General features: G+C 30.9%; 1 protein-coding gene across 3 annotated transcripts; it reads left to right on the forward strand.

The window, feature by feature from the left end:
- Positions 1-940: 940 nt before the first annotated feature.
- On the forward strand, positions 941-10,727 carry LOC134830025 (sodium/potassium-transporting ATPase subunit beta). 3 transcript variants are annotated; one of them, XM_063843372.1, is made up of 8 exons: positions 941-1,474; positions 1,573-2,046; positions 8,609-8,749; positions 8,815-8,934; positions 9,000-9,175; positions 9,243-9,362; positions 9,434-9,602; positions 9,764-10,727. In XM_063843372.1, the coding sequence occupies exons 2-8, from the start codon at positions 1,914-1,916 to the stop codon at positions 9,865-9,867; spliced, it is 963 nt and encodes a 320-aa protein (XP_063699442.1). In that variant the 5' UTR covers positions 941-1,474; positions 1,573-1,913; the 3' UTR covers positions 9,868-10,727. The 3 variants fall into 3 exon arrangements, with proteins under 3 accessions (XP_063699442.1, XP_063699443.1, XP_063699441.1); XM_063843373.1 differs by having other exon boundaries at positions 941-1,400; XM_063843371.1 differs by having other exon boundaries at positions 941-1,135.
- The last annotated feature ends 2,047 nt before the right edge of the window (positions 10,728-12,774 follow it).

Consider the following 12,774-nt stretch of genomic DNA (forward strand, 5'->3'; position numbering starts at 1 on the left):
ATTTGTTTTCAGCATGGAAATTTCTACAAATACCTTCCTTAAAGCCAGCCAAACAACACGATGTACGGTCGAAAAAGAGGTTTGGCCCGTTATTTATGAACCGATTGTCGAGAAAATATGCGATTTTCGGCACATTTATGAGCGATATGGCACGATCGAGGAAGTAAAAGTAAATTTTTGGGGTAGGAGAAATAGAAACCAGCTGTGAAAAAGTTCAAAAAGTCAAACATGACGCGAATTAATGAGAACTCTATCACGTAGCGAGCGCACAATGAACATATAATAGCACGAAGGTCACTAAAAATTATGTTAGAACACCAAGTTTAATTGAATCTACGTACATATGGAAGTCCTACAACTGGAAAGCAAGCGAAAAAAATGTGTATAAAGGTCTCAACTTTTAATAAAGGCATCTTGTATGGAAAATGCTACTTTCGCACGTACGAGGTTCGTACGAGACATGTATAGCGCCGTGCGAGCGAATAGTAAATATAATGGGAAAATGCAGTATTTAGAATAATTTGTTATGTAAGACGCGGGAAATGTGTCTCTGTCGATTTCCATACAACAAACAAAAAAAAATACTTGGAACGACCAAGGAAAATTGGGAACAGCTGAGGAGTGACGTCGATTGCGCACGAGTTGGCGAAACGCACACACTGGAACCCGTGTGTCGATGCCAAAATCCGCTGAACGGCACGAGATCGATTGATTTGGAGCATGCGTGTTCGTTGAAACATGCGCAAATGCCGTGTCGCGAACACAGTTGTCGCATTTGCGCCACCACAACTGCCGTAAATGCGGAAACGAGAGCACTACAAGTGCCAACGCATGTTTTTGCTGGAAGCCAACAACGTACCTATATTCAGCGCTGAGCACAGAGAAAATTCTATCTCTTCGTCTTCGTCTTCTTCATTGTCGACCTACCGAGGCACACAAGCAAAAGCACAGCTCAGCTACAGATACAGCCGTGAAAGCAGTGAAAAGTGGTGGAGGATATTCTTTTGTGAAGAAGAAGTGAGCGATTCGCGACCAAGCAAGTGAAAAAAAAAGAAATAAAAATCAAATTTTTGCCTGTCTTTGTCAGAATCAAAGGAATTTTTGCAAGGAATACCAAACAACAAGCAATAATCACGTAAAATTTTAGCCAGAAATTAAATTTTCTTCGAGTGTTTTTCGTGTGTGTCTATCCTGTGTTCTCGTTACAACACACATCGCATACACACACACCACAAACACACACACACACGCGATCCGTTTCCGTTTTTTAGCCAAAAACGCGATAAAAAAAGAGGAAAAGTTAAACAAAGGTTAGCGAATCTCGGTGACGAAAATCGGAAAATCCTTGGAATTCGAATATTCGACGTCCGATACGGAAAAAATTGAACGGCGGTCAATCGGTAGTAGAGTTATTACGGTGTTACGTGATCACACAAATTTTTCATTGTATATGCCACAATCATACAGCCTTCTAGTAGGTGCATGAATGTGTTATAGATACGAATGAAAAACTAACAAACAAAAAAAAAACGAAGAAAAGTTTAAAATCGCACCAATTTTATTTTTATCCAGTGCTGAGCAAACAAAGACTCTCTACAATTTTCCGTACACTTGCATCATAAACGTGCGAGTGAGTGATATACGGTAAAAAAAAACATCAAAATATATACAACAAAAAAATAGTTTTACATAATAATTACATTACCCGAAAAAAAAAGAATCCAATGAAAATTCAAATATAACAAAAAAAAAAGTGAACTCGGAAAAATAAAAGTCATTGTATGTGTTCTGCCACAAGCAAAGTGTTTCTCAAACAAGTGTGATTTTCTCAAAAAGTAGAAAATAACAACAAAAAATAGTCTTTAAATAAATCTCTAACAAAAAAACCGAACAAATCAAAAAATACATAAAAAATGGCAGATAAAAAGCAAGTGGAACAGCAGTACTACAGTCGACCTCCCAAACTCGGGAAATGGGAAGGATTCAAACAGTTTTTATGGAACAGCGAAACTAGCCAATTCATGGGCCGAACAGGCTCTAGTTGGGGTAAGTTTTGACATTTCATCCGACCCCATCGGGTCCAAAGTCTCGAGGTCCTCCAAATAATGGGAAAACTATCATGCACCATACACGGACGTAATCCTGTGCGTGCATGTGTGTGTGTGTATGGGAAAAATGGACGCCATATTCGATTTTTCTTTAATTTCCATCTACAGAACAGACGACGACGTGCTACGGACTCGTACACGAGTATGCACCTTGACACACATTATTCATTTGTTGGTGTGAGCCAACTCTTGCGCTCAACAGTCGTTAATTTTTTTTTCCTCTTTTTTTGTAATACAATATTGTAATGTTTTGGCATGATGTCTTTTTAATTAATCCCAAACGAATATCGCACACCTTTTTTTCTCTCGCATGACGTGACAACGACAAAAAACTCCAGAAATTTAGTGTAGCAGAGCGACGAAAAGACGAAAGAAAAGATGAACATGAAAAGTGTTACGTAAGAAATATCGACATAAAATTTTCCGACACATATAATGCATTCACTATCATATATTTTTGTGGTGTACGTGAGTCATGTACACGTATATTGCTCGACGGCTCGTTTGTAAGTTCCGTATGGCAGAGGCATTCAATGTAATGGAAAAAATTATTGGAAAATACTTTTTTTCCTTTGCTTCGTATTTTTATTGTGATTATTGTTAAGCTTTTGCTCGGCAAATTATGCTTCGAGAGAGCAATTATTGTCAGGCACAGTGTATGAAAAGGCAGGTTTTGAACTTTAATGAGGACTTGTATGTCTTCAAAGCGGAAAGTGAAGACTTATGATGAGAACAATGACATCAAAGATATTTCACGTAACAATTTTGCTTGGGTTGTTTGTGACACAAATTGATGAAAAAAGGTGTTTTGTATGTCCTGAGCTCCTAAAAAGTTCATAAATATAAATTTTACTAAAAACTTTTATAAATATCTAGAAGTTTTTATACCTTTTTTCATTATTTCCTGACGTTTAAAGTTGAATTTCTGATCTAAATCATCTTTGAATTTATTACCAGATCTGAATTCCAAGCAAAATAATTTTATTTCTATTTTGACCTTTGACATTTCACTTTATAAACAGCTTTTGTACGAAGGAACATGAATAAAATTATGCTCGTTTTGTTAACGAGAACTAAAAAGTTCTTCAAAGGACTTGAAAAATTGAAGTATTTTTTGGAAAATATACGATTTTCATTGAATTTATGCTTTTTGATACGAAATTTTAGATATTTCCACTTGAATTGGCTTAAAATCTTCGAAAAACCCAATTTTTCTGTAAAAATTCATTTTCTCGATGCGATTGTCATTTTCAGCCCCAACCGCAACGTAACATACACACTCAGTATCAAAAATAAATTTATCATTGAAATCAATCTAGATGGAAATTACGAGATAGGAAATGTTTTTGCTACAACAAACTCATTTAAGTAGCGTCAACGGTGTCATAGCCGAACGACAAATGGTTACAATTTCAGTGCAAGGCCATACCGAACCCGAAGTAATGTTCCCACCAAGGATTAGTGTTGTATTGGATTTTAAACGTTTTCTCATCTCATTTCTGCCGAGCAGCGTAATTACGGCAAAAAGGAAATTGTGTTCGCTCGTCTTAGTTCAGACCAATTTTCATCATGATCATTTATTTCCTCCCCAAATCAGCTTAATTTGTGTTGCATCTGTCGCTTGTAGAATTATTCCGCTTGTGTCGCCGATGTGCATGTTAAATGCAAATTATTACATGACATTTTGATGTCGTTCGTGTGGAACCGAGAATCGTAGATATGGAAAAATATATCGCGAAACATTTGCCAGAAGCGCGATACGCTAAAGAAAAAAATAAAATAAAATAAGAAGGAAAAAAGAGTCACATTTGGCACGAAATTAAAATAAATTTTCTAAAAAGATACTATTTGTGCCGCACTTGATACTTACGACGAGATAGAAAAATATCAGCTTGGTACTCGTCGTATGTCATTGACATGTTTTCTTTCTTTTTTTCTTGGTTGTGGATGATAGACATCAGGTCGGTAAACAGTTTTTTTCCTTCATCATCGATATATTTGTAATGATTTCCGTTTTGAAGCCACCTTTTTTTTTTGAACGACATGCAATGTTCCTTGACGACGACGGCGATGCGACGAGTTGCCGTTTAATGATGAACACGAACACGACGACGACAAAACTGAAAGAAAGGAAAGAAGGACGTTAAATGATAAGGAAATGTTTATTGAAAAGTAATGATGATGTAATTTGTCACAAATATTCATGCGTTTCGTTGCCAACTTTGTTGTCGTTCGCACTAGATTTATATCTTTTGCTAGTTTTTCATTTATTTTATTAAATTGGCGTGATTCATTTGGTTCATTCTTTAAGAAAAAAATTTTTTTGAAGAGACAATTGATGACAACTGTCAAAAATTTAGCTAAAAAGTCAATTTTTTGATGCTTTTATTACGTAATTTTTAAATAAGTCGAAATGAAAAATTAATAATTTTAACCATTTCATACTTAAAAATGTAAAATTTAAATAAATTCAATTTTAAATAAAATTGAAAAAAGATGTTAAGTAGGAAATGCAGAATAAAAAAATTACTAAAATGACAAATTTTTAAAATTAAAAAAAAACCAATTTAAAATAAAAGAGTTTTGAAATACTTTTTTCATACAAAACAAAAAATGAATTTTAGACCGTTGATCAATATTTTCGTTGTTTGAAAAAATGAAAAATTTTTATTTAAAATTGATTTAAATTCAATTCAACTAAAAAATTGAAAAATAATTTTTCACAAAAAAAAACTACTTTTAGAGAAGAAAATTCTTGTAAAAATATTATTTTCATTACAAAATCTAAAAAAAATATTTTTTTTTTAAATTTCTGGAAAAATTATGAAAAATACCAAAAAACGGTAATTTTTGATGAAATTTATATTTTTTTTTTAATTTTCCCCAATAGATTTTCGACTTTTAAAATCGGACTTTATTTTAGAATTTTTTCAAACGACTTCACTTAAACTTCATAAATTGAATTTTATCACAACTCAAGGATCTCTGCAAAAAAATGGATATTAATTAAATTAATTGATCGTTTTGTCGATGTAATACGCACGACCTGTTTATATGCTTTAATTTTCATCATCATTAGTTGAATGCGCATATAATTCCCTCTGACCTTCGGCTTTTTTCATTCGCATCGCATTACGAACGCTGCCAGGTTATTGGATTAACTTGTGTATGTGTCGTTTCGCATAAAATAGCAACAGCACAGCAAAAAAAAAACTGTAAAGATGAAAACTGCCTGTCACCTCCACTTGGAGAAAAATGCTTGTGATTTGACCATAAGGTGATGTGTTTTCTCATAGGTATTTTTGACATTTATTAGCATCGCACGTTTGTACGTTTGTAAAAGAAAAGAAAAAAATTTCCACATAAATTATTCATCGTTAGATTTTTTGTGTGTCTTCTATGCGAGTTAATCTAAATTTAGAACAGATGTTTATTGAAAACATTCGCTTTTTCAATTATTTTGTTGTTACTAACGAAACAAGTAATTGAACAATTTCATAACTAAATATACATTGAGCATTGAACATGAAGATGCGCGAAAAAAAGTGACGAGAAGAAATAAAGAAAGATGATATATGAGCAATCAATTAAGGTTGATCAAGGCGATTTTTAAAGTGTATCAATGAATATTCAATGTTGGCGATGTGTCTGACTCAGAAATAATAAATTGAATTGTTACATAGTTTACGGACCATCAATTAAATTCACTTAAATTTTCTTGTGCAACTTTTGTTGTGCAGAAATTGATATGTTTCTCGAACAATTGCTGCGTTTGTGATACAAAACGAAAGCAAAAAGTCATGTCAAATGCAGTTTTTTGTGAAAATCTTTTAGCATGACATTAAGATAAATCTCTTGGTGGTCTCCACTTTTTTAATTCGTTTCAAATAAGACTCTGTGAATGACGTCAAAGGCAAACTGTTTGATGATGTTTCATGGCAAATTCGTTTCTTTTCTATTTTAACGAGGATTTTTTATTGAAAAAATTAGATGAAGATATGGACAACGATAGAAGATATTGATTTCTTTCTGCGAAATGATGACACTTGAAAATAAAGTTCTTCAGAGTTGAAGTGAGGTATCGTCATATAAAGACTTGGTTCAATGGTGATCAATCAAAAATTAACTGTTTTCTTAAATTTTGTAGCTTTGTAAAAAAACTGCTCATTCTATCTTTTAAAATGGCTAATCTCCTGGTGGATTACTTTTTGGGAACTATATTGACATCGAAGGACGAATGAAAGGAAGTATCAACGAAACGTACTTAGAAGAGAGAATTGGCAAGAATTTGGCTACGTATCAATAAAAAACTAACCTTCTAATGACAAACAATCCAGGAGGACGTCAAAAATGGAAAATAAAAGATCAAGAATTCAAAATCCTTTGAGCTTGTATGCCCCGGAGCACTGATACGTTCTGATGGAGATACCACTCTAGAGATCAAACGCTGCTAACAAAAGCCACAAAATGCAGTTTAAATATACGGGAGCAAATCATGATCGATGACAAGATTTTTTTTAGTTTCGAAAGAAAAATTCTACGTTCCATATTTGGTGCAAAACTTGAACTCAAGACTTAGCTGGTTAATTATCGCAAAACGACAGACAACGTTAGAAACTCATCTGTAACTTGTCTAAATCCATGTCTTGAATATAACGACAGAAAATTTTCTAATACTTCTATTTTATCAGTCACCTTTAAGAATTTGAATTCTTGTGTCTTCATACCTCATTCCAGGCCCCATTGATAAATATCGCTTCAAATGAAATATTAATTCATGTGACCGGCTTTTGTTTCGTCTCCCAAGCCCTTAAAGAGAGACCTTCATTACAATTTCATACAAAATATGTTTTCTTTCCTTTTTGACATGTACACTTATGCCAATAATCAATATCCACACACACACACACATGATATCAATTTGAAACATCGGTCGTCTTTTTTTATTTATAAATATCTAATGACCTCACTAACTAACTAACAAGTGTGCTTGAAAACAGATCCTTTTCCACTTACCGTATGTGTGTTTGACGACGAGCTCTTGTTACTACCCAGTCATTAAACCCCCTCCCGACAGAAAATTTGATGTTTTAATATGTGTCGAAATGAAAAATACGAGTCGTACAATTAAATAAACAGCACCATACACTGAAAATTTAATGAAACCCCACAATTTACTGCTTTACCTATTACATAACTATCGAATCGTGTAAAAAAAAACTACAATTTCTTTTCGAGCGTATCCTGCGATATCGTGTTATGGATTATGTGAAGGGGTTCATCATCGTACATTTTTTTTCTTTCCATCATAAAGACCGACAAGAATGACGGAGGAAAAATGATACTCTTTAACCGTATTTTTTTTTGCTTTTGTTGTACCTAAACAAGGAAAACGACATACATTGAATTTCGTTCGCAACTACTTTTCCAGCTAATCGAGCAAGCGAACATCGTATGCTGAAAAAATCGATATTCTATTGGTGCAGCAGCATATTTTATATTTAAAAACCGCACCACTATTAGAATAAGAGACAACTTTCAGCGGAAAATTGCAGGCGAATAAACAGCGCCGACGAGAGAATCATAAAAAAATAAACTTTGCTAATTAATGTTTGACGTATTTTTATGCATTTTGTCGTCGTAAAATAAACTGTTATGTCAAAATATCAACAATAATTGTTAAAATAATTAATTTTATAACATTTTGTGTCATATTTTTCGCATACAGAAACTATGTTGTGTGCATGCAACGAATAACTTGAATCCAAGATTATGTCATGTCAAAAAGTTCTGAGATTAAATATTCACAAATGACCTTCAACCTTTTGTGCGATAGTGACATCAAAGGTTTAAAATTCAATTTTGTAGGTGACATTTTGCTGTATTCATGAATTTTTAAACATTTTTTGAATGAAAGTCATAGAAGCATTGAATTTCTCATGAGAAAATTGGATAATCTTCAGCAAAAGAGCTTTTAAAAAACAGTTTTTAAGAGAAAATTTCAATTTTTCTTGGGGAGTGACGCATTCAAGTTCGGTGAAGGACGAGAAATTTTGGCTGAAACCGATAATAAATTCATTTTCATGCAATATTTTTTTACGAGGCAAATTTAAAAAGCCTCAAACCATGTTTTATTCAGACGTTTTCAGTAACATAATAATAATCGTTTTCAGCTATATCGCATACAATGGCTACAAGGAACTTTGGGGCATATGCGCATGTCTTCCATTTTGTATTTTTCTTTTTTTTTTGTTAGTTGTGTTTTATTGAATAGGCTGTGCACGGAGAAATACACAATGTTACGTATATTGCAACATCAGCAGATGTAATCAACATTGTTCAATTGTATTGCTCTAATTTTTTTGAGGCTTATCACTTGATATTTTATGACTTTCATGACCTAGGGGACCTAGAAACATGGGATTTTCAATGTCTTGGAGGACCTTCGTCACAAATGTTTATGAATAATCTAATTTTTCTCTCTTTCGTTTTATTTGCAGCAAAAATTCTCTTTTTCTACGTGTGCTTTTATGCTTGCCTAATTGGATTTTTCGCTGGACTATTGGCTGTTTTCTATCAAACATTAGATTATAAAATGCCCAAATGGCAATTAGATAATGGATTGATTGGTGCAAATCCAGGTAAAACATTTTCTCTATGGCAGTTGTGTGACATAACAATCAACAATTTTATTGAAAATTTTTAGGATTGGGCTTCCGACCAATGCCCCCAGAGTCAAATGTTGAAAGTACACTTATCTGGTTCAAACACAGCGATGCTAAGAATACCAAATACTGGGTTGATGAAGTCAATAATTTCTTGAAACGTAAGATTTTTCGTGAATTTTTGTTGTTTTTTTAATAATTAATGAAAATTTGTTGTTTGTTACAGCATACAGAGAGGCAGCTGAGAAGAAGGCCGACAATCGCGTTGAATGTTCATTCGATAACCCACCCACAGATGAGAAAGTTTGCAACATCAACATCGATAAATTTGATCAATGCACACCAAAGCACAACTACAGCTATCCCAAAGGAAAGCCATGTGTATTTTTGAAGTTGAACAAGGTAAATTCAATTTCATTTAACTTTCTGTGCATTATTTACTGATTTTTTTTGTAATTATTTTTTGTAGATCTACAACTGGCGACCAACTTTGTACAACAACTCGAAGGAATTGCCAGAAAAGATGCCACAACACTTGAAGACTTTCATTGAAAGCGAGGAACGACGAGGTGGAGCGAATAGCAAAAATGTAAGATTTCACAATTTTTTTTTAGAAAATCAATTTTTTAAATGAAATCATTTTTTCTTTTGACTTTTTAGACAAACATGGTTTGGATATCGTGCGAGGGCGAGAACCCAGCCGATGTTGAGAACATTGGCTCGATACAGTACATCCCACGAAGAGGATTCCCATCCTATTATTTCCCCTATTTGAATCAACCTGATTATTTGCCGCCACTAATTGCCATTTATTTCGAAAACCCAAAACGTGAGTGTTTTTTTTTATATTTTTGGAAATTTTTAATTTTGATGTTTTAGCTGATTTTTCATAGAAAATTTCCATAAATTATTCGAAAATTAATTTTTTAGCAGTTTTTTTAAATTTATATTGCTAAAAGTGTCTAATTTTAAACGATTTATTTTTTGCAGAGGGTGTTCTTATCAACATTGAATGCAAGGCATGGGCACGTAACATCCATCACGATCGTACCGAACGAAGAGGATCAGTTCACTTTGAATTAATGGTTGACTAAATATATGCGAGGCATTATTATAGCAACAACAACAACAACAACCGCAAGAACTTTAACAAATACAGCAACAAACTGAACATCTTTAAGGTAGTAGAAGAAAAAAAAGAAGAAGAAGTAAAAAATGATGAAAATAATAAAAACGTATCATCATCATCATCTGTCACACGAAAATTGTTGCAAAACGTTATTAAATTTCTGATGATAATATTTGCCGCAGAACTTTGTTTGCTTTTACTACTAAACATAATAATATTAGTTTTATTACAACTACTAAAGTTAAAATTTATAGATTTAATAAGAACAACAAATAATAATGAACGACAAGTAAGTAATAATAAAAATTATAAATTTGGTTCAATTGAATCAATGATAATAATGAGTTGCAAAAGTTCATGATATCAAGGGTCAGCAGCAGCAACAACACCCCTCTGCGCATGTAACATTGGAGATATTATTTAAAGTTTAATAATTTATACATATGAATAAAAAAAATATGATAAAAACATTTTCCACACATAACTTACAAGCTTGTTATAAATAAATTTTAACTTTATCGCCAGATTTGTTAAAGTCAAATTAAGTACCTATATAGAAAAATACGCAAATTCTATGCAGTACGACTACTTTAGTAGAAGAGAGAGTGCATTAAACAAATAAGCATACTAAAAAATAAATAGTGTATAGATATCATAATAAAAAAAACGATAATTTCATATAGAACTTCAGAAAAAAAAGAAATAATATAAAAAATGGAAAGTAAGTCAAATTGGATAAATGACAAAGGGAAAAGGTACATCATACGGTTATTGTCTATTTTTACTTTAATACAAAACAACAAAATTTAACCGAAAAAAAATTAATTGCGCAATTTAAATTAAAAAAAACAAAAGAAATAAATAAATAATAAAAAAGCTATTTTATTGTTAAATTATTATATATTTCTTGAAATAAAAAAAATAATAATTCTATCCAATAAAAAAATAATATATATCAAAAAATACATATATAGTGAGAAGAATTGAACGAGAACAGCAGCGCATTTTACATAACTAATAAGTGGACAGAAAATAAATAAAAAATATAGGATAAATACCGGTAAAATTGGTAGAAAACTAGCGTTCTCTTCATCATTACAGTAAATAAATACATCACCAACAAACAACAATAGACGCTGCTAATTCTGCATATATTAATATTAAATAATAAAGTAAGACAAAAAATGGAAAAATGGCTAGTCGCCTCCATTTAGCTGCCATTATTCAATATAATTAAATGTTCGCAAGCAGATATCACGCAGCAGCAGCAACAACATCTCTAGAAGAAAAAAAAACATTAAAAAAGAAAACATGAAAAATCGAAGAAGTTTACCCCATTATATAAATAATTGAAAGAAAAAAAACATAAAAATTATAGATATTACACCATAAAAAGAAATAAATAGTGATTATAAGCTTTCGCGCAACTTTTATTGCGCGTGTGGACTCTCATCTAAATTATTTTTCAAAAGCAGTCGAATTCTAAAAATGCGTCCTTCTTGTTCTGTTTTTAATTTCTTCAACAGATAATACTCAATTTTCGTTTATGTAATCATTGAAATATAAAGTTACCTAAAAAATACAAGAATCCGAGAACTAGACGAGCTTTTTCATCCATCAGAACAAAGAAAACAAAGGTCACGGCAATTAAGTATATGAACCAAAGAAGTTTAAATAAATAGTTTTTAACAAGACATATTATATTTATATATATATGAATATATATAAAGAAAAAAATCTGTAAATTCGAATTTCTATTCTAATAAAAATATATTTATTATCTGTTGTTGCCGTTATTTTTAGTGTTAAATAATGATAAAGATGTTGATAAAAAATTAAATTAAATATAAATGACGATTCACGAAAGTATATAAATATTATTAAATATATATATTTAAAATAACAACAAGCAAAAGTGAAAAGAGAAGAAAATATTCAGCCTAATGTTTGTCATTTTTATAAATTTTTACTCTCTACGATACTTTTTGAGTTTCTTTTTTAAATATTATTCATTTTAGGAGAAAATCATAAGTGGAAAATGTGAGTTTAATTATTATTTTTGAAAGAAAGTTCGGAAGAATAAATAAATTACGGAACTTTAGTTGGAAAAAATAATAATTAACCACGAATTTATTTATCATAAAATAAAAAAATTAATCATTTTTGACTAAGAAAAAATTTTTGTACTTTTTTTTCGGTGAAAACTAATAAGAAATCAAACATATTTCTAGTTAACACACAGAACATAGTTGATTTTTTATTCTATAAAAATTGTAATAAATTTTACTGATGATGTATTAAAAATAATAAAATGCTTACATATAGAATTATCATTATTATAATTATTAATTAATTATAATTGAAAAAAAATATTGAGTTATTATTATAAATATAACGCCTTTTATCATCAATATATTATATTTAGTATTAGAAAAAAAAATCATTATAAAAAAATTGAAAATCAACAACGTATTCATTCATTTGCTCATTTCTTTATAATGTAATACATACAAAAAATATATATAAATATATAAATATTAGCACATACATAAAAAAATACACAAACACACGCTTTTTATTATTACTATATATTTATAATGCCTAGTAAGGAATATAAATATTAATAATAATTAATAATTAGTATGTAGATGTAACATATATTAAAAAGAAAACATTATTTTAATAAAGAAACTGAATAAATGATGAAAATAATATGGTCTCAAAAAGTAAAAACAGAAGAAGTTTTCAGAACCGCATTTATGAATTTTATTACAATTTGATTTTTTACCGATCCCCCTTGATTAATTGGCAATTTGACGAATAATGATAATTAAAAATGTGTTTACTACAACTAATAAATGATTAATGAATA

The sequence above is a fragment of the Culicoides brevitarsis genome, chromosome 2 (assembly GCF_036172545.1).
Source record: "Culicoides brevitarsis isolate CSIRO-B50_1 chromosome 2, AGI_CSIRO_Cbre_v1, whole genome shotgun sequence".
Taxonomy (NCBI): Eukaryota; Metazoa; Arthropoda; class Insecta; order Diptera; family Ceratopogonidae; genus Culicoides; species Culicoides brevitarsis.